The following is a 22726-nucleotide window of genomic DNA, read 5'->3' as shown; positions in this document are numbered from 1 at the left end:
GTGGAGAATATAATAGGAAAAAAGTTTGGCAAACAGAGCAAAAACCTGGCAGATAAGTGAAATAACAAAATATTTTTTAAATGTGAAATAAAAGAATTCTGCAACGGTACGGAAGCACTGCTGGGACACAAGAAAACAGAAGATACTCTGTGAAAGGGAAGGCAGGCAACGCCAGCGTGAGCAGAACTGGAGGGGAGAGGGCTGCTCACTGACATCACTAAACATACACTGGGCAACCAAGTCTGCAACCTCTAGAGAAAATCAGTAGGCATCAGAATAGAGAATAGTAGGGGGAAAATAACCTAAATCAATGTCAAGTGTAACTCCCTACAAACATAACAGAAAGGACTGAATCTTGGCTTGAGCTCTGATTGTGAGAACTGTGCATGATGTTACTCTTCCCCTCAAAGCAGAGCAATACTATAAAAGCCTGCTGCCACAGTTAATAGACTGTAACCAGTAAGATTTCTCTTACCATCCTGAAGATGCCTGTAAATTGACAGCAGAATTCTTTTCTCCAGTTCTAAGAAGCATTCAGTGGACATACAGTGAGTATAGCTCACTGTAAGTATAATGAAATAAAATAATGTGCATTATAAAGCTGCCCACTTCCTTATAAGATGAGAAAAAGAGATATTCTGATGGAAAAGAAAGGCAATACGTTTTTAAATAATTAAAAAAAAAAGTATTCAGGTAACCCACAGTAGTCTGTGGAACTCACTGCCAAAAGATAAAGTTTGAATCAGGAATGTATTAGTAAGAGGTACTCACACGTATAGTCACACAAATAATGAGAGCAATTATTGTTCTTTGTCTGCCCTTGGCATCCTTCCTCAGAAACATCTTGTATTTGACACCTTTACAGAGAAAATTGTGAACAGTTTGGACTTCAAGTTTGGAGGTGGAAGAAAATTGCTATGTTAATATTGATAACTATTCTCTTTTATTAGTCATTCTGCATAGACACACAAATTAAACTATTGTTCCGGCCACCTATACAATTTCTCTGCCCTGTCAATTGCCATCTGGATGACAAACACTAACTGTAATACCTATTTTCCTGGTGTTAGAAAAGCAGTATCCGTTAAAATGAATCATTATCTGAACAATACTGTATACCAAATAAAACCGTGTAAGAAATGTTGGAACCAGGGTAAAAAACCTGATGCGCTCTTTGCTTCATTAACATGACAGCAGCTGCATCTCAGGATATTGCTGTTCAACCAAATCTCTGCTCTAATAGATGAGAAAAATTTCCAACAATTCTCTCTGGTTCTGTTCTGATTTTTAGATCATAGAGCACAGTTGCTGCAAATATAATTATGGTGTTGCTGATCTGTTATCTTTATACCAAACCATCCATTGTGAGTAATCATTTCAAGTAGTGCTCAGAGGGTAGCACCTTGCAGTTGGACTACTGTAAGCATGCCAGCTTTTGTAGTTTATGACACAAGCATGGGAACTTAATATATTTACAGGAAGGGGCCTTGAATTTCCTGGCTAAAATATACTAGCTTTGCATAGATTTGGAGGATAAATTTACCCTATTGTGTGGAGCTGAATATGCTTTCTGCATTCTTAATTTAAATCCTAGGAATTGTTTTCAGGAAAATGTCAGTGTAATTGTTCAAAGCACAGCTATGTGCCAACACAAAAGTACTAGCTGGAGAACAATTTTACGGTGATATCCTATCAGAAAGAATTTGGAAAGCACCAGGGACCAGTAAACTGAGTTTGAGGTGGGAGGCAGGAATTTTTGTGCTCTGATCCGTCTCTGCCATTGACTCATTAGAGCACTTTGGACATGGCACATAAACCTCCTCCAGCTGCAGTCCTGACCACTGGATTGAGACTGGCTGGCTGGCGTGCCCATCTGAAGAGATGTAGCAAAGATGAGAACCTTAACCTGAAGTACGGTAAAAGTCCAATACGCTACTACTTGTCCACATCATTTAAGAAGAGTGAGAGACTACAACAAAAAAAAATCCACTTTCTGAAGGACCTAAAAATGCGTTTCTCGCATTTGGCAGACCTCTCAGCTATATTCTGTCCTGGTCTGTAAGATGCACTAATAAATTCAATACACCCAGCAACACTTACTGCACTGAGGCCAGCTAGCAGAGATTAGTTTGTGTCCATGCTGCCAAGCTCCCTTTACCTCCAAAAGAGCGGGGGCTGGATGCAGACTGCCTACCGGGAATGGTTTGTGCATGTGCTGGTTCCCAAACTGTGCCAGTGAATTGCTTTGGAGCACTCTTGTTGGCAAAGGCTAAAAACAAGCCAGGGCTGCAAGGCTTGAAATACAGCAATATTGATTGCTGAGTTTCAGTGCCTGGGACTGTTTCCTGGCACTGTTTAATTTCTTTTTCTAGATGGAGCTTGCACATGGAGAAGTGCACAGCTGGTGTAGCAGCTGACATGAGGGGAGCAGTCTGGATCATGGGCAGCTGCTTAAGGGCTGTGCCTTTCAGTAATGCTCCTTTCAGTGCAGGGTCTCCCTGCAGCCCAGCATCGTGGCTTCCCTCCTCCTCAGGCCATCTCAACTAGCTGGAAGGCCACGCTGTGACTGCTGGCACCTGCCCTCTGGGTGACAGGGTAAGGGCAAGGGCTGAAAACCTGGGCTACCGAGGTGGGAGTGAAACTGGTCTGCGTAACGGGGAACGTGAAGTGGGATCCAGCTCTGAGGGTCTCCTGCTCAGTGCCCGAGAGGTCTGTTTTAGCACGTGGATTCATGACTGGAGAGAGAATAATGCTTTACCTCCAGCTTGCCTTTGTGTATCATTTCTGTTAGTGCACAGTCACCCTGAAAACTTTTTGCAAGCGCTGGACCTCTGAGTTGCACTAACGTCTGTTCTGTCCAACCCATGACAGACATATTTACTTATCTGCAGTGTAGGAAGAGGGCAGGAATGTGAATTGTCCCCTTTCTCTGGAGGGGAAGTGAACTCAGGCACCAGCCTAACAAAGACCCTTTATAAACCGTACTTTAACTATTTGACTCCTGGCTGGTTGAGAAGGTGTTTTGGTTGTGGTTAGAGCTCTTTGAAGCAAAACTCTGTGGGAATTACGATCTAAATAAATAGATGCAAATAACTATGTACCATCGCCCAAACTTACACCCACAGTCTTTTTCCCTGTGTCTCTAGCACCTCTTGCAAATTACTTCAGATTAGTGTGGGTAGACGGTACGTTTCCACTCCTAGCTGCATCTCTGCTTTAAGTTGTCCCACATTCCTTTTTTTTCCTCTTGCAAAGAACTAAAAGCTCTTCAAAGCACGTGACATTCATTTCTGGGAGTGGATAATTCAGGTAAATTAGCCCACCCTTGTTTGGAGAAATTCTTCTGTGGCAGCTTCGTAGTCCTCTTCTCTCAGATGCTGGGGAGCGCTCAGTTTAGCATGCAGCCCATGCCTACCCTTGGTTTTGCCTTTACCATCTTGTGAGATTTAGTCAGGAATTTTGTAATAATTTTATTGTATTCCCATGTCTCTTATCTGGCGTTTATTCTTGTTACTCCAGTTGCTACTGGTTTTAGCTTGTACACAGGAAACTGCAGTGCCAATCAGTGTCGTTCCCAAGGTGACAGGAAACCCTGTTTGGTCGGATGTTGATTGTGCTTGTCTTTACTGCTCCACCCATCGCATTTTCTTCCTTTTTGGCATAAGTTAAGACAAATTAATCAGTGGCCGCCATCTGGTAGACAGTTTTGGTGGTTTTGCAGTGATTCGTCCAGCTGATCTTTTGAAAAGTAACGCACGGCACAAGAAACCGAGGGGGAATACCCATGTTAATATTTAAATGATTCTCAGGCCTAGGATCAGTCGAGCCGTTGCCCTGGCACATGAGTAATTTGAGTTGTGTGAGTAATCCCCTTGTCTTGTCCAGCAGCGGGTTGGGTTTTTAAGCGCCATTTGGTCAGAGGGTTAAACTCCAGCACAGCTTTCCAGTGACTGATTTCCTCAGCTCCTCTCTGCCTCTGCTTCATTTCTGTGGTCTACCATCCCAGGGCAGGGTTTCTGTGGCTGCTTCACCAGCTGTCCTAATGTGCAGGCAGAGTGGGACATCTGGGAAAGTGAGGAGATGCACGTTAGCTGAACTTGAATGCCCCGAGTATCTCGGCTCAGCCCATAGCAGGATGTGTCCATCTGTGACATTTACAACCAAATATATCGCCTTTTCACATCGGCAGGTTGGAAATGCCATGCTAAGGAACAAAGAGAAGGAGAAGAGAACCACACTTTCATTATGAGCTTGGGTTATAAACAGGATGAGGTACATTGCATCTCATGAGTCTTTGACTAGAACCCACAGGTACTGATTTCGGTAAAATAAACAACTGATGTAGAAGAGAGCATCCCTACCAGATATACAGGGGTTTGAAATTTACAGGAAAGGTTGATTTTTCAGATTTGGGGGCTTTATAGAAGTCTCCTTGAATGCTCCTATTAATGTCTGAAAAAGGCCAATGCCTCAAATTAAACCAGAAATATTTACCTTTCCTCTTGGTTTGGAATGTATTTCTCACCGATCATGCAATTCCTTCTGGCCAACTGTTCTGCAGGGCAGCCTAAAGCTGAATTTAGCTCAGTTCCCCTTAATTTAAGATGTTAGGAACAGACACAGAACACAGTTAAAGAAAGAAAAGAAAAACATCAAAGCACCTCCAAAACTGCAATATAAAATATCCAAGTATATTTTTGAATTGCAGGAAGCCATGTACTGGACAGTACTTACTAAGGATCCAGCTTATATTGTAGCCATCAGTTAATATTCCAGGCCATAAATCTCTTCTTTGAATGCAATCATAATTCATTTTATTTCTGTGCATTGTCAGAAGAACACTTACAAATTGTGACAGTTGACTAATTATACTGCTTCTTTTCAGAAAAAAACAGTTCTGGAAATTCAGCAGAGATCTCTTACGCACTCAGAGCTAGTACGTACAGAAAGCTTAACATTGCTAGCTAGCAGAAATGTCCCTTGTTTGCAAATACACCTTTCTTCAAAGAATACTGCATGTAAATCTGTGGGTCAGACTATTTCTCAGCTCTTGTGGGAAATTCACTTTAGCATTTTTATTAATATAGTACCTGAGAGCCTCGGTCACAGATCTGTGCAAGGCTCCATACACACACAAAAATGAAATGATCCCCTATCCAAAAAACTTACAATCTAAACATCAGACGAGGTAGTAGATGCATACTGACAATGAGGCAAGCCTCAGGAAACGGAGGAGCAATAGCATCATGGCAGAGATGAGGATGCCCAGAGTATGCTATGACAATGGCTCAGCCCAAGAAATACTGCCCAGAGGCAGTAGCTGATGTCATACGACACTGACATTTCAGCCAGGTTCTTGCTCGAGTTGTTTGTCTGCTTTGATACCATCACATCCAAGCTGATGTATCAGTTTGGTTTGACTTTGAACCTTCGCTGAGTATGGCCAACATGTTTCAGGAGCTCTGTTTATTATTTTCATAGTAAGACAAGTGAGACATTAATTGGTTAAGTGACTGATCCAAGATGATATTGCAAATCAGTGCCATATCTTCATAAAATACCTGGACTCTTGAACTCTTCATTCAGTTCTCTAACCAGTGGAGTCTGTAAGAAGCTACGACAGTGGTATTTATTTCTGGGACAGAGACTTCCCTTATGTTCCCTATCAAAGAATATACTTTTGATGCTTAACGAACTGTATGCATTGTTGTTATTAATTTATGGTCGCTATAATTATCCCTGTTATGTCAATACTGTGATTTGATAACAGGAGCACAACAGAACACAGCGACTTCAAGTAACTGCTCAAATATGCGATAGGCATCAGAAGGGGAAGTACTGTATATAATTCCCACACAGAAAAATGTCGTTAAGTAAAGTACAGTGTTTCTCGAGGGAGCTTGGTCCCGATGCTTCGGGATGACCAATAGCAGCTCCCTGGCAAGCCGTGCTGCCAGTGGGAGATGGGGCCGGTGCTGGGCAGGAGGCAGCTGAGCCTGCCCCTCTGCCAGGGCTGGCGCTTCTGCTTCCCACCGTCCCCCTGGCAGCCACATCTCCTGTCTCTGAGATGGCTCAAATCCTTCCTGAGTTGTAGCAAATTCCACCGGAGGACGGCTGCATAGTCCAGAGGCTTTCAGTTCCTTTCCCTGGATTTGACAGTGGACGTAACGGCGTAGCCTTACAACAAACGAAGAAAGCAATCAAAACGGCAGGAAAGTACACAACAGCTAATAAATCCAATTTGCATGGTCTTGTTTTACTTTAGACTCTATTTAGCTTGTTTTGCCTCAGTGGATTTATAGAGGTATCTCGGAAGAGAATTTGGCCCACAGAGCACAATACTGAATAAGTTTGCAAAAGAAGGTGGCATTGTGAAAAGCAGAAAGCTGGTATTGTAATTAATCCCAAAGGTAATCCTCTGGCTACAGAGAATGCATTTGCAATTTACTGATAAGATTGGAATAAAATAAGTGCTTTCTGCTTCATCACAAGGTTTTTCCCAAATGTAGATGGCCTAAATACCCCTCTAGTCCCCATGTCTAGCGTTCACTATTGCCTGTCTCCCAGCTACGGAGCTCATTGTCCTGGGACAGTGCAGAGGTCATAAGGTGGGCTAAGCAAGCTGTCTGAAGGAAAAATCACAGGAGGGAAGACACCAGACACAAAGATGGGGAAGCAACCTTTGGTTCAGGATGTTCCTAAACTACAGATTGCCAGAAGCTGGAGGGCATACTAAAAATAAGTAACAGTGTTAATTAAGTAATCAGTAATTCCTGCTTGCTTTGTTCTTGCATTCTTTCCCTAAACCTCCTCTTGCTGGCCATTGTTGAAAACAGGATACTGGGCAACCTTTGGTCTTACAAAGTACATCAAATTTACGTTCATATTTCTACATCACTCCCTTCAGTGTATGTTAATCTAACCCGTGTTACATCATTAGCTGTATGGAGCCCTGTGTATTGAGAGCATGTGTACTGAGATAGATGGGGTGGAGGTTGGGTTGGGAGGGAGTTTGGTTTATCTTTCAGATATGACTTCTCCTTTCTCTTTATTTCATAATGCAATGTGCATTTAGAGGAAAACACTGCTTTTATCAGAGTCCTCACGTTTCCCTCTTCTATTCAAATTCATAGACGTGAATTTAAATCAAGTGATTTAAGTTTCTTAATGCCGTGAATCCTTTGCTAATAGAGAACTATGAATCTCAAGCAATTATAATTGTTTTGCTCTGGAATTTCCAGTCTGTACTGACTCATTGATGGTGTGTATGAGGAAGACTAGATCCAGAAAGCCTTCGCTCTGACCCATGTCTTCATCTCTGGGCACGGGTACAGATGCATTTCCCTTCTCTAGAGCCCAGCCTATGCACTCCCCTATAGGAACGTCTCTGATGAAGGCAGGCAGTGGCCAGGGCTGTGGCCTTCAAGGGATCTGCTGAGCTCTGTAGAAAGGAGCTCCAGGTCACTTACCTGTCTGTTCCTCATCAGCCGCTCAGCCCTAAATGGGACTGTACAGCTTGGCAACCGCTCTTTTAAAGGTCTATCTAATCTCTGAAGTGCAAGATAAAGTACACCTTGGTATGCAGACATTTACAGCTGTCTTTTAAACGCATTCAAGCATTGCTCCATTTCAAATTGCAAGCCTAAGTGGATTTCCTAAACTTCATTTTCAAAGGGAATCCAGGCACTTTGCACATTAATATACCTGTTTGGGCAAGCCTTTCCATAGAAAGCAAGGCTGGAAAGCCAGACTACTAAAGTGAATCAAGAAGAAAAAGCTGGGAAGAAAGGAAGGTTTATATACCTAGCTTAGCTGTCAGCTCTGGAAACTCAGCAGCAGCTAAATGGCAGACCTAAGTGCACATATATGGTTCCTGTCTCTAAGAGCCTAAATCCCATCAACTCGTAGTATACCTTAAGCACATAAGTCACTCTGGAAATGGGACTGTGCTTTCCAGAGTGTGTGACCTAAAAGGATTTTTGGTCTGTACAGGCAGCCTTGGATGCTTTGTCCACTGTGTGCCTGAGTGGAGCAGTCTCGCCGGCTCCCTTTAGGAATGTCCATAGATGGCGCAGCTCTGTTGAGCAATGGTGTGGGTCTGGAGGTTTTACATTCTTCAGGAACTGCTGCTGTTCAGTAATTTCTTCAAAGTGCACTAACAATTCATTTGTCTGCTTAGAAATCTTCTGTGTGACACTTGCAGTAGTTTAAAGATAATGAAGACCAAGTCAAATAAACAAGGAATGTGCTTTTTTATTATCTTAAGGTTGACAGGGTGTAGTAAACGCCTCTTTTCCCAGATGTTCCTTCCTGTCTTTCCCAAATGGCAAACTCACCAGGAAAGAACTCATTGTACTGATTAGTCTTCAAGTCACAATAAAAAATAATTTTCTCTTACTGATACTGTCTGAAGATACTGCCCATACATGTTAAGAATACTCCTACCCATGTCTTTTTTGAGGTCAGCTGGTTTTGGTTAAAGCCTCAAAAGAGTATTGAAGGACATTAATGTGTGAATAGATTATATATTTGCTTGTTTGGATTTAAGGGTTGTAGGTTATATTCCTTAAATGAGCAGCAGGTGCAGGACGGAGGTAGAGTTTGTGCTTAAGAGATTAATTAGTATGAAATGCACGAAGCTAAATGGACTTACTGATAAGGCTTCTGTTATGAAAAAAAAGAAAAAAAACACAAACACTTTTTTCATTTAAAAGCTGCAAAATCTAAGATCAGTCCATTATTTATTTGTTTACCATAGGGCTGACCAACTAAATAGCAAAAAATCCCAGTTAAGCAGTCTTAAAAAAGAACTTTCTAGAAGCTATTGCTGTAGTGTTGCACCTCTCCGTTCTCATTTATTAGATCAGTTCTCAGGCTACAGTTCTCTGAATACTGCAGGCAAGCATGCTCTGGGCATGCTGTAGTGCTCAGCAAAGAAGTGAGCCTTGCGTTAGCTGGGAAAAGTAATCAGGCTTTGCACCTGGACAGGAGATCTAGATGGGAAATGATGGTGCCTGGCTACAGCTCCTCCAAGGCATCATGGAGGTACTTACGAACTGAAATTGTAGAGGGGCAACTCATACAAGTATGACAAAAAATATTTTTCAAATTGATTTTTTTTTCTACCTTTCAAGCAAAAGATACAGCAGACAGAATATGTGGGTTTTTTTAACAGTTCTTGTTGGCTTACCTTAAATAAATACATTATCTGAGCTCATTAAGTTGTGCATTTGTTTAATCTGTGCAGCCCTAGCAGCTAATTGTTATTCCTCTCCATTCTCTTTTCCCATTCCCTATTCTTTTAATCTCTTTTGTTTATATTCATTGTAGCTTGGTTTAAATTAGCGTGTGCATTAATCAGAGAGAGAACAGGTCATCCAGTACATTCGTGGAATGAGGCCTCCAGCATGAAATAGAGCAATGCTGCAATGCAAGCAGATAATAATAGCAATAAACAAGACTGCATTCAATTAAAGCTCTACCATCTAAAGCAAATTAACCATAAATTAGTAAACATTTATTCAGCTCTGAAAAAAACAGCTCAAATAAGCACAACAAATTAGCATCTTCATTTATTTTTACTTCTGAACATTCAACTCAGTTTTCACTCATGCTGAAAACACATATATGTGAATATGAATCAGAAATAGAGCTTTATGTTACCATTCAAATTTTATTGGAGAGAGAAGTTTGCGTGACAAAATGCAATTTGATTGTAGAAATAATCTACAGGAAAAGATGGGAGGTTGTCTAAGCTTTGCATTTTTGAACAGTCAGTTCCCGTAGCCGAGTGGCGTAGCCTTATCGAGGGCAGAACAGGAGTGAATTGGCAGTACATTAGAAGGCATGATTAAAAGAGGGAAAGTTGAAACTACTCTCATGTCAGCTGTTTTCCTCTACAGGATATTGAGCCATTCCTGTCCTAACCAGATACTGATTGCTTAAAACTTAGTCCAGAAGTACTTGTCAAAACCGTTTCCTCAGTTCATTTTGACATGCTGAGCTGTGAGTAGATCCTGAGAATTGTTTGCAATTTAGTGCTAGAGGTATTGGCCTGCTCTCGCTCGTGGCTGTGGGAACAAGATCAGACCCTCTGGAGAGAACATGAAGTGTGTCCACTTTCCAGAAAAGCTATTTAAACTTTACAGCTGAGGCTCCTGATCAGTTTCTATGGATGCAGAGGGGGCTGGAGGATGCTGCCAGGTGCTGCTGGGAGGTTTCTCATAGCTAGGAAGCTGCAGAGGACTGGAAGTCTTGCCTCACACAGCCATGTATCTATCCCTCCTCTTCTCCTTTCAGCAGGCACACAGCTTGCTGTTGTCACTTCCAGACCCCTTCCTCAAAGTGAGAGGCAGGAATCATCCATTTTTCAAGTGAAAATAAGTGGGAAAAAATAATAACGCAATGCTGGAATACTATGAGGAGAGCCGTGTGAGAGACCAAACATGAGCAGAAATGGCAGATGTTCATTCCAAGAAGATGCATAGGATCAGCATATTTCATCCTATTGCCTCCCTTATAGTCCTGAGCTTAAATATCTTCCATCTGTGGCTTTCTGGCGATAGGTATTAGCTTCAGTGTTATATCCAGATTACTCCCTCTGCACTGTAAATGAGGTCTTCTGGTTGGTGAGATCGGGCTGCCCACACAAATGGCTACAGGATTTGTGTTGGGTGCAGATGACTGTGAGGGAGAGTAGAAATATTATAAATATCAGTAATATTAATGATTGAATTGCTAAGCACGCTTGTGGAAGCATCGAGCTAATGGCCTATCTGTCCAGAATCTCCTCTCTGGAGAGGAAAAATCAGAGCCAGGGGAAGGTTCATCTGGGAGGAATAAGGCTTTGGAAATGAGGCCAGGAGCCTATAGAAGAAGAGAGGTCCACTGTTCCTAGGCATGATAGGAGGTCAGTGGGTAACTTCTGGTGTTTTAAGTAGCAGTGGTATGTCAGGGGATAGCAGGAGAGGGGGAAAGATCAAGTTTTGACCACCTGCACACCAGAGTGCTGAAGGTGGAACTCTGGTCCTGTATTTTTTTATTTTCATGCATAGTAAAGTTGCTGCGAAATGACCAAACATGAGCTGAGTCCTTCAAGGTATCGGGCTGTATCAATTTAGACCGGCCATAATGCATATTACCCTTTAATGCAAAGTACATCAGTCATTTTGTATTCATAGTTACAGATTTTCTATCAAAATCAGTTTGTATTCCTCTGCTGTTGTTATTTAAGTAAATGATTGACATAAATAATACTGAATCTTGAAATCGGTTGAAGAGGGATTTCCTTTAGAGAAGAGTACCTATGACGATTGCAAAATGACTTAAGGTAACTTGAGAAATGACACAGATTTAGGGAACCTTGGGTTTTAGTCCTGCTTCTAACAGTAATTCTTCTTTGGCCTTGTTGGTTGGTTGATGGCAGCTTCTGATTTTTTAGTACTTCAGTTTGGGTGTGATGTAGGGTTTTTTTGTTTAAAAGTGTCGATAACCCCAGGTCTGAGTGGGTTCTTAAAAGCTGCAGCACTTGTTCAAGTGAAAACCAATGGCAACCCAGAATTGCCAGCCAGCAAAGCAGAGATCATTTAGGAAACTGAGTTATATCACGGATCTGCCAATCACAGCATCTGTATGGCAATGCTTCATAGGGCACCTAGGAGTGTAAAAATAGAAAGTACATTATATGCAATAAGTACTATGTGCAAATATTTATTTATTAGGATGACATTCACATAGTTACAGAATGTATTTTTTATTCATTATTTTATCAAACTAATACTGATGATATTAATTGACCTTTGTTGAAAGTAGGAGTAAATGAGAGGATAATTACATTAATGGGTTATTGTATATTATCAGAACTTGTGGAGTTTTCTATCAGAATATTCTCTAATATGTGCTGCAGCACAACAGAAGACTGAAACTTATAAGCTCTGCATTTCCAAGAAAAGAATGTAGACCTGGGAAAAAATGAATCGGCTTTTTTCAAGTTTGGGCGGTCAATAATGGAGCTTTACCACATGCTTAGAAGACTTGTTTGAGATGATAGTATGCTGATGGTCAGAAAAAACCCGAGAGATTACTACATCCATTAATGTAACCATACTCTCATTCAGCCCTACTTTCCCAAGACATCCAGTAATATAAGCAGTACAAGGTGATTATATATGTTTCAGGCTAGCATGTACAGAGCAAGAATCATATATAAGCATTTGTGAAAAATACATAAACCATTCTTAGGCTTGTTAGAAGCAACTATTTAACAATACTGTGAATGTTACTTCAAAATTTATCAGATTATATTTAACTGCAAATGAGAGTCATCTCTTAATCTTCTGCGGACTGACTGTAATGGATATTATAAATCTGGATTTGTGAAGAAATGTCTCAGTCATCTCTTAGAAGATCTGTGTTAGTGTTTGCCCAAGGCTGAAAGAAAATGGCAGTATGTTCAGTCCTGTGCAAAGATTATTTTAACCCCTCTGTATTTCTGCATTCTGTTTTCTTTTTTCAATGCTGTTTTTTCTTGATGAAGTCAGTGGGAGTTATGTAGTATCCTATTTTATTTTATATAGAAATACAGGATTAATAACAACAACATTATGTCCTTTTCTGATTTACTATGCTTTTCACACCCCACCGCACCTTTACGTATCACATTTGTTCATCTACACGACCATGTTTTCTCTTAGCTATTTTGCTAAAAGCAGCAGGAAAACTGAGACCTATATTTTTTTCCATTGTCCTTTTTTACAAATTTTTTTTTTTCCTTTGAATTACCTACTGAAACATAAAACTAGATAAGCAGGTGAAGTCTGGCACCAGTAAGGTAGTAAGTGGTGGAAACCACGTGCCTAGTTGTGCTCTCCTAGTGCAATTGCAGCAGTGCAAAACCCACCTGAATTCAGTGCATTTGCTGATGAGATGGACCAGCAAGGGAAGAGAATCAGGACCCGTGCCTAGACCTAGTGAGCTCTAGAGAGCTCTAATCCGTGAGCTCTAGTCCGTGAGCACTAGAGAAATAAAACGCACAGGGGAATCGCGGTGTTTTTCCTGTCATCCCTGCAGTAAAGCCCAGGGAGAGTAGCCCTGCAGAGCATCCCCTGGTACAAGCGGGATCTGAGGACGCAAAGCAAACTCTATCCCCAGCAGCCGCAGCCAGCGCTGCTCTTCCCGCTAATTAATGTCTTCCTTCCACCTGCACGGCTGACACAGCTCCCGCCTCGGCCGCGCAGAAGCTCGGCAGAGGGACGGTGGACCGAGGGCGCAGAAGGAAGCGCCTCCCGCGTCTGCAATGCCGGGGTCGGAGGGCAATGGCTCTTGGAGGGCAGCAGCCATCACCGCTGCTTCCAAAACCACTAGAGAGAATGAAAAGCTGAGGACCGGGAATCTGGGCGTTGCATTTTTCAGGAGTGCTGAATAAACATGGGAACGTGTATTTAAAGAAATTACCCAGCTTAAATAAACAACTGGGAAAACGTGTTGGGTAATTGGATTTTCATAATCACCAGCTATGGCTTAATTTTAGGGTCAGGGAAGACCTGGAAATGACCTTGCTAATGATTAATAGGCTTTAGTAACCTGGTGGCCCTCCGAGGTGGACAGGTGGAGCTTCCTTTTGAGAGTTTTCAAACAAACATTGAATTAATCTTTTTTTTTTTTTTAATCATGGTCTGTAATAAAATCTGCTTCTATAAATGTGTTATTAAAAATACTCCAGTGGATTCTCATCAGTGGACTTGTTCCTGTTACCCAGTTGAAAAGAGGGCTGTGAGTATGTAGTAAGACCCTGTCTGGGATGCTAGACAATACACAGACACAAGTGGTTTCCTGATTGCACTTATTCACATACCCAGTGATGAGGTGGCTGTCCCAGCTGGTTAAACTTCAGAAGAGTTAGTCTCATGCTGATTTTAATGTAATGTTGTCACGAATGTTTACAATTCCTCAGATTCCTCACATGATGCTCTTCCCCATCAAGACACAATCTCAAGGGGATGCTGGGGGAGGTGTATCACTACACAATCTTCTCTAATTTGGCCCAGACTATTAACATGGGGAACATAAAGAATGTAAAGTTATTTAGAAGGTAAAAAAGGGTTGTAAATATTCAGAAATAAGGGAAGACGCACGTGTACGGCTCCTTCACTCTAATTTGAAATGGAAGGTTACATGTACGTAGTCAGGAGATATATATATACACACACACGCGCGTGTGTGTGTGGAGGGATCCAAGAAAAATTAGTTGTCTGACTAGCAGTGTCACTGGTCCCACTGGTCTGATTGTGATTTCTTTATTCAAACCTATTGAAGACAAGCGGTAGTTACCAAAAATGTCTGTAGACTTTGGATTAGGTGCTTCCTCCTTGTTGCTCTGTGGCCAGCCTTGTGCAGTTCCTCCAGTAAGCTGGGAAAAGTGGGGCTCACTACCTAACCTCTTTCCACCAGTAAGAGAGAAGAGAATTCTTCCTTTCTACTCTTTCCTACAGAAAGTGAAGAATTTAACTGTTGGAGGAACTGTTATAGAGAAACTGTTGGAGTCGAGAGCAGGACCAGAGACTATAATCATCTTTTATTAGGACATACAAGAGCATGATGGGTTCAGGCCCTCCCTGATCTTTCAAGACAAGGCAAAACGTCCTGTTCTCAGCCTGTTCCTCAGCGTGGTCTTGAATGCCATAAAGAAGTCTACGTGGTTAATGTTAATCTTGGCAATAGTTAGTATTGCTAATGTAAACATTATTAAAAACTTTTATTAAGTGAAGCATACTTCTTCAAAAGTGTTCTCTGAGATGCTTGTTTTTATGGAAGAATTACCTTTAGAGCTATTATCTATTGTATATCCTTTTATGGACTTTCTAAAAAGACCACTATCCTTTAGGTGATTCTTTTCTGCCTTATATTCAATGTGTTAAATATGCAGCTAAAAACTATTTCTTCTTTCCAGAGTAAGTTATTTGATCCTCAACACCGGTATTCGTCAATAATCCCCATAAATGGTAAAAGCTGTAAACTCAAAGCTATAATTAGATCAGGTATATTTTTTGTTCTTGTTAAAAAGGAAATAGCCTTTTTGCCAAGACTGTCAGTTATAACAATGTAAAAGCCAAAGAAAATATTAACATTTTCACTGTACTTTGTTACTGAACAATGCGAATACTTTTCCTCTCTATTAGGAAATCTCAGTAGAGTCTCCCAGAAGTATGTCTGGGTCTAAATTGCTACCCATTTCTCAACCAAAGGTAGCCTAAACAGTTTTGGAGAGGTTCATTGCATACCTCTTCTGTGGATTTCTGGATTGCTTTCAAAAGATTGGGTTTGCATTACACACCCTCAGAGCCACCTGTTTGAGGGACTGCCTTTTTCCGTGGAATAAATTGCTAGTCGTGGTCAGAAGAGCTGCTTTCGCAGGAGGGTTTTTGTGAGAAAGCAGTCTTCCAGGATGTTTTCCTTGAGAAGCAGCGTGGAGCTGGGGGACTGCCTTTCCCCGCAGGTGGGGGCAGTCCCCGGGGAGGTGGCACGGATATGTGAGCCAGGACCCTCCCGCAGGGTCTGGCAGAGAGCGGCCACCGCAGCTGGCCCACAGCATGCCCACCTCTCAGGCTGTCACGGCTCCAGATTTGGGTATGAGCACTGGTACTGCTGACTGGGGCTTCGGTACGATGCAGGGTATGTAGCGAGCCACAGAGCACTACTGGTAGCCTATGCATATATCTCATACTAGTCATTTCTGCTCCAGATGCTGCTCCATTTCTGCCTACCTCCTAGCAAAATTAGCAGAATCATACCGCACCTACTTCCCTCTGCCAACAGAAATTGTCCCCGTATACCTCCGGAGGCAGCCAGCTGCCTGCGGCCGCCTCGGCTCCATCTTGCCTCTCCCACCTCTGCTTCTGTCACTGACTCACTGTTACCATCTGCGGGCCTGGGCAGCAAAGCTCTTGCTATCACCCACCTACCACCTAAGCTGCAATAGGCTTATGGACACTATGGCACAACGTGAGATTCACCAGTTCCACCAGGTAGTCTTGTCTCTTGGCCATTGTTGTTTTGTGTTTCGCCAAGTGACAGGTGAGTGACTGAAGTCATTTCTATTCATGCAGACTGACATGATAGAAATGGTTTGATTTAAAATATAATTACTGAAGGATCTGCTGACATGTATAAGAGGGAGGGAAGTGCATCAAAGTTGTGTCAGAACAAAAAAAACAGTGTTATGTTCATAAGGTTACAAACAAAGAAGAAAGCAATAAACCCTAAGAATACTTATTGTGGTGGCAGAAGATCAGAAAACAGAACAGCAACACCAGCACTAAGTAAAGAGTCACAGTGTCTGAAAAGACAAGTAATTTGCCCAAATATGTGTGCATACAAATACCTATGTGCCACCCATAAATAATGAAAGGGCAGTAAAAAGCAAGTATTAACACAAGCAACTTTTGCTGCAGACTAGAGGAAAGCATTCCCCTAATATTAATAGCAACCTGCCTCACAGATACTATCTGATGATGTCTGTATGATACTTATAATAATATGTGGTATTACTGCAAAAGGGACAATTATACCTTAACAACATCCCAGTGTCCCGAGCACTGTGCAGTCACACTCACCCAGTGGGAGTTCTCCTGCCGATAAGAAATGCACCCAACCATGCAGAGTTCTAGCAGGAAAACTGGAGTCACTGGATAAGGAATTAACCAGTAAATGGTTAATCACTGACATATGTGATTTTAGAAATGGGCAAGCTGTAGAGTTGTATTCTGATCCGGCAGGATGACTATTAGGAGAGACTTGAGACAGAGATCTGATGTTGTGGTTGTATATATCTGAGCATGGTAGAGCAACTAAGAGCTTAAAGAACTCCGCTGTAAGCATACATTATCAGAGAGACGATAATGTGCAGAGGTAGGCATGAGGTTGCGTTGTCATATGTCTATATGTGCATAGCTGCTTGGTAAATGTTAGAGGCATTTACACTGAGCTGGGCATCTGTAGCCCAGTTCCGACAGCTGAATCTTACAGTCTTATAGTACTGATTTCTGATTAGTAAACACAAAAACTTTGATTAATGCCTACAAATGTGTGTTTAGTCATCACAATTCACAGAGCATGGATTTATTGCAATCAATACACCTAAAGTTAAGGTTTGGGTAGATAACATTTGATCAATGGGTTGAAACTATGAAAAAAGACAGTTTTCTCAAGTGTTGTTTGGAAAAAGCGACCAAAAGGGTAGCGCTCATACCAAGCACGCAGAAGCGTGCTTTATTTGTATTTTCACAGCTCAAAGGTGTTGTTGAATCCAGCTTTATTTTCCTGTAGAAATGTGAAATGTTGATTAATTTGATTGTCCTGCAAGAGATGTTTGGCATTTCTGAATAACCCCTCTAAGCGTGTGACCATTCCTTCTCCTGGGATGCAGCTCATTTATTGTGGTTTATTGCCTCTCCCTTCTCTCCTACCTAACATGAGACATTGTCCACTGTCTTGGTAGTCATGATGTTTGTACTGCCTTTCCGCTTATTTCTGCTGATTTTATAACTTTTTCCCTTCCATGCTGTATATTTAATTTTAGTAGGTTCTTAAACATATAGCTGACATACGGTATATTTATTTCCAGGTTGTTATATATATAATATAGAAATAGATCCCCTTTTTTTTCTGTGAAACATTTCTTCCTTGCTAAGATATCACTTTCACATTTGACATCCATAAAGATTAAGCAGCATATAGGGAGCAGTTTCTACTTTCAAGGATAATCCAAATAGTTGCTCCCTAGCACACTGTTCTTGCAGCATCAGTTGTTAGATTCAAGAGGTAGGATGATATGTAAAATCTTGGTTTTCTGGCCACCCAGTGCTTCCAGTGAAACCAGTCTTGCAGTCGTTGCACACCCAAATCTCCCAGTGACTACACAAAAAGTCAAGGGGCATAAATAACTCAGGATCAGCTGCATGGATATGGGATTTACAGTAACACAGATCTGATATAGCTGTTTTAATTATTTTCTAACACAGACGAGGCTCCAATGTCTCACTGACTTTGGATATGAGCAGTCTGGGAAGTGTCGAACCTTTTGTCACTGTGCCGACCCCACGAGAAAAAGTAGCGATGGAATACCTACAGTCGGCCGGCCGCGTCCTGACACGGCAGCAGCTTCGAGACGCAGTTGCATGTTCTCATTTACTTCAAACAGAATTCATGGTGAGTTTAACAACAAGCTTTAAATGAGGATTTTTGACATAATTGGCACAACAGAAGCTGTGGGGAAAAAATAATTGGGCAACACTTTAATGTCAAGGTACGAATCATTTCCCAAGGGCAGATTAGATAAATTTCAAGGTGGTGTTTTATGTTTATGTGCTAAAGACAGATAAGTAAGTCAGTTATATCCATAGATAATACAGATTCCTCTCAGTCTGAAGTCCCATTCATAGATGGGATAAATGTCGCATTAGAGCTACAGTACAAACAGTCAGGACTGTAACACTGTGACAGCTTCAAAGAGATCACAAAAGCTGTGATGACAGAAAACACAGTAATAATTGGACATTTTGTTTATTCCCATGTAAACATCACGTATCTTTGTAATTTGAAGACTAAATTTTTAGTCACTATAAATGACTTTTTTGGAGCAGACAGGGACACCCGCCATCAGTCAGTCCAAAACATCTTTAACAAGCACTCCATACAGCAAGCCTAATATACTCAAGACCAAAAAACCTGAAGTCTCCTACAAGTTTATTTAATATCAACAAGGGTAAGAATCTAAAATGAAGACAGTGGCCAGGTAGAAACAAATCAGAGCAGAAAAACTCAGGGAAAACACATTATTAAACATTACTTTAAGAAGACCTGAAAAAGACTGGTATTGCAAAACAGCCAGATGAAAGAGGTTATCAGAAGTAAGGAGATACTCTTTACAAGCTAAATAGAACAGAGCATAAACTGAAGCCAGTCTAATGTGAAAGCTGAATAAGGCAGGCCAAAAAAGGCTTTGAATTAAACAAAAAATCATAACTTCATTTTAAAATAGCTCAAACGCACAAAGCTTACCAAAGAGTAGAAGGATCAATAGAGGATCAAAAGGGTAGAAAAGGGATTTGGAGAAGGTGAAGCAATAGGAAAGAAGTGACTGCATGATTTGCATCTGTGTTGACCACAGAAGAACTTAGGGAATTTCCTACCTCTGTGGCAGGAGTAGATTCAAACAGGTCGCTGGAGGATCTGTCTGATACTGAAACGTTAATGGAAGACATTCTAGAACAAATCAATAAAAAGAATAAAAGCTACTCACTTGAATAAGCTGGTATTCACCCAGGAATCCTAAAGGAGTTCATATATGCAATTACTGAGGTATTAACTGGGCAGGTGTAACCTAGCGCTTGGACCCCAGCAGCTGAGGAATCAGAGGGCCAGAGGTAACAGGAGTTTTTCAAAAGGGCTCCAGAAGAGATCCAGAGAACTGCAGGCCTAGAAATCTGATGTCTAAATCAGAGAAATTCCAGAAATTATAATAAAGAAAGAAGCCAATAGATATATGAACACATGCAATACAGTGGGGAATAATCAACACAGTGTAGCACTGGAAGGATTGGTTACTTCTCAGAGTAAAAGGAGGTCACCAGTGGAGTCCGAGAGGCATCTATTCTGGAGCTGATACTGACCAAGATGCTCTTAAGTCATCTGGAAAAGGGAGTAAATAGTAAGGTGGCAAAGTTTGATGGTGACGCTGAATTACCAAGGGTAGTAAAATTAAAAATAGACTTCAAAGTCATTACAGAAGGATTTTATGAGGGTGATGAGGCAGAGGAAATTCAGGGTTGATAAATAAAATGTTATGCATTCGGGAGAAAATAGTTTTGTATACTTTGATGGGTTCTGAAATACAAAGCTAAGAATCTTGGGAAAAGAACTAGAGAATAATATAGAAAACATCTTTATGACATTGGAAAAATCTGTACTGCATTCGCAACTGCATGCTGCTCTGATCTCTCCACCTCGCACATAGAGAAGTATGGCAAACATAATCACAGACTAGAGCAGCTTCTGTATCAGGAGATACTAAATAGACAAGGACTCTTCTGCCTAGAAAAGAGGCTGTGAGAGGCTCTAACAGAAGCCTATAAAATCATGATAGCAAGGAGAAGGTGAATATGGAGTGATTATTCATGGTCTATCAGGTGACCAGTGCAATACAAAGAAAAGCTTGTCCCGTTCTAGTTCCCTCAGATGCCTTGCTACCAATTACAATCAGAGGGTGCCAGAGAGGAGGAACCTAACATAACCAACTACCCAACCCAACCTTAGCCTAACTTTTTTAGCTTTTACAACTCATTAGCAAACTAAACTAAACAAGCAAAGCTTTTTTAAGACTGGTTTAATAGCTCAAATTTAATAAATAGAGCCACACAGAAATGTCTATCCTAACAAGGCATGTAAGAGCAGAAGACCTATACAACCCCTTGAGCATACTACAGGTCTAACAAAGACATACAAACAATTCAGTTCTTGTTAAACATGCCAGAGCACGTGATCCCTTGGGTTTCATTTCGTTTTCCATTTGTGCATGTAAGTCAATAGAATAGATGATGAGTGCCACTTACTCTAAAAATAGTTTTTCATTATGAATAATTGCATCCTAGAAGCAGTCCTTTTATTCACCTTTAAAAAGCCAGGGTTTACAGTAAAAGTCATTTGCTTAAGAAAAATAAATCCCTCAGTTGTTTTACCAAAAATTGGTCAGAAAGTGTACGTGGAAAAAATTATAAGCATCCAACATACTTTTATCACCAGTTGTGCCATCGGTTCTCTGCCATTCTGCTGCTTAGGCAGGAAAGCTAGAAGAAATAACTTCATCATGCTTAAACCCCCCATGTTAGGAGACAGTTTGTACAGACAACTTGGCACCTCCATAGAATCCTATTTACCCGAATCCTCTCACACAGCATCCGTGCATGGCTTTGGGGCAATAGAGACTCACATTTTATTTGTCCCTCAGGGGTGTACAACATGACTTTGGCCATTCAGTGTTTCCACAGAATTTTATTGGAAAGATCATGACTTGTCTATTCCATTTTTAAACCATTTTTAAAAATGTGTTTTAGGATGAAGCTGTTGAACAGTATCTGTTTAATATCTTCCTTGCTGCAGATAATCACTTTAGTAGGAACTTGAGGCATGCAAAGAACGCAATATATAAGCCTCACTCGTTCTGCTCATTCAGCTTGTTTTAACTAGCTAAAGAAATACAATAAGACAGTCATCTCGAGTCTAAAATTATTAGTTCCTATGAAAACCTTCCAAGTGTGCAAAAAGTGGAGAAATGTTCAAAGTTTTCAATGGAAAACTGAAACATGAGCAGTTTCGGGTTATTTTTAGTTCTTTAATTAAAATTTATTTTTTTATTAACAATTTAGGGGGCATTAACTTCATTTTTTAATTGTAAAAACTGGTAAGTTACTATCAAAATATTTTTCCATAATACTTATTAAGAAAAAAGAGCTATTTTCCTTCTTGTTTTTTAATGCTGACAAAACGTTTGGCTACTTTTATGTGGGAGAATATACCTGATTTGCAAGGAAGAAGAAACATAAATTGCCCAGCATACACTTCTTTAGTAGCCTGAGCTGCTACTATTCAAAAGCCAGAATGTCTGAAGTTGGTGACAAAACAGAAAAATTCATTATTCCTGAAATACTGGAATGTCAGAAAATACAGTCCTGCAAGGGAAGGTGCCAGATTGTTAAATCTATAAAATTTGCTTCTCATAAAAATGGAGGGATGGGTACAATGAACATTTGCTTGAATTTTTGTAAATTTACCACATTTTATTCAATGCTTTCAGAGACCCAAACCATATCTCTTTGAGTGTATGAACAGTTGCAGCATTTAAAGGCTAATGTGAGCCAGAATAGCTGTTATTAGAAGAGTATTGCCAGAGAGGTGAAGTAGCCCACGAACAAAGGCATATATGCATATGCATGTATGATTGCAGGCATGCAACTGAGCACATGAATGTGTGTGGCTTATACATTATTTGTAATTATTTATATATAATATGTATATATGTTTAATAACATTTATATACATTATGTATATAGCTACAGACTTTGTATGCTAATTTGCACATTCATGCCATTTGCAATCTGCTGGGCTTATTTTCCCCCATGTTAGCAGGAACATTATCCTCATAATATCCTAATTTTTTTTCTGGAATCATCTCTTGCATTTCACAGCCAGCTTCAGAGTAAGTGACTTGTCTGTGGCTGTGATCCACGGTGTACTGTCAGATTTCTGTCTGTGCCCTTGGCCCCACAAGTACTTACTACTGGGAGGAGCCCACTGACTAGAAAGTGTTTACAGGATGTAAGTGATTAATTGACCTTGCTGGCCCAGAGAAATGTGTTTCTGTTTTCAAGTCGGTGGCATTTCTCCATCTGTCAGTAACTTGTCAACTGATGAACTATTTTAAAATTTCAGCAGGCATCGAGAGGGAGACAGCCAGGTGGCTGGTAGAGCCCCACTGACCACTGTCTCTTGTTTTGCAGGCAGAGGACTCTTCCTCAGACATCTTTTTCCAGTCTCTGTAGATGAGAGACATAGGTCACATTAAACAAAGGCTTAATGTATTGCTCTCTCTCAGTTGGTATATAGTTGAGCAGGGAAACCTTTCAGAAGCCATGCGCCGGTGGTGTCTATACTAAGCCAGAACTGAACCACAAGG

General features: G+C 40.9%; 1 protein-coding gene across 1 annotated transcript in view; it reads left to right on the top strand.

Moving 5' to 3' along the window:
* Positions 1-22726, top strand: part of PTPRR (protein tyrosine phosphatase receptor type R) — a 153375-nt gene that overhangs the window by 98367 nt on the left and 32282 nt on the right. The window contains exon 7 of the mRNA XM_075501717.1: positions 18018-18204. Coding sequence (XP_075357832.1) covers positions 18018-18204 — 187 coding nt within the window. The remainder of the gene's footprint in view (positions 1-18017; positions 18205-22726) is intronic.

The sequence above is a fragment of the Mycteria americana genome, chromosome 1 (assembly GCF_035582795.1).
Source record: "Mycteria americana isolate JAX WOST 10 ecotype Jacksonville Zoo and Gardens chromosome 1, USCA_MyAme_1.0, whole genome shotgun sequence".
NCBI lineage: Eukaryota > Metazoa > Chordata > Aves > Ciconiiformes > Ciconiidae > Mycteria > Mycteria americana.
Note: the sequence above shows the minus strand (reverse complement) of the source record. Positions and strands in the feature narration are given on the sequence as shown.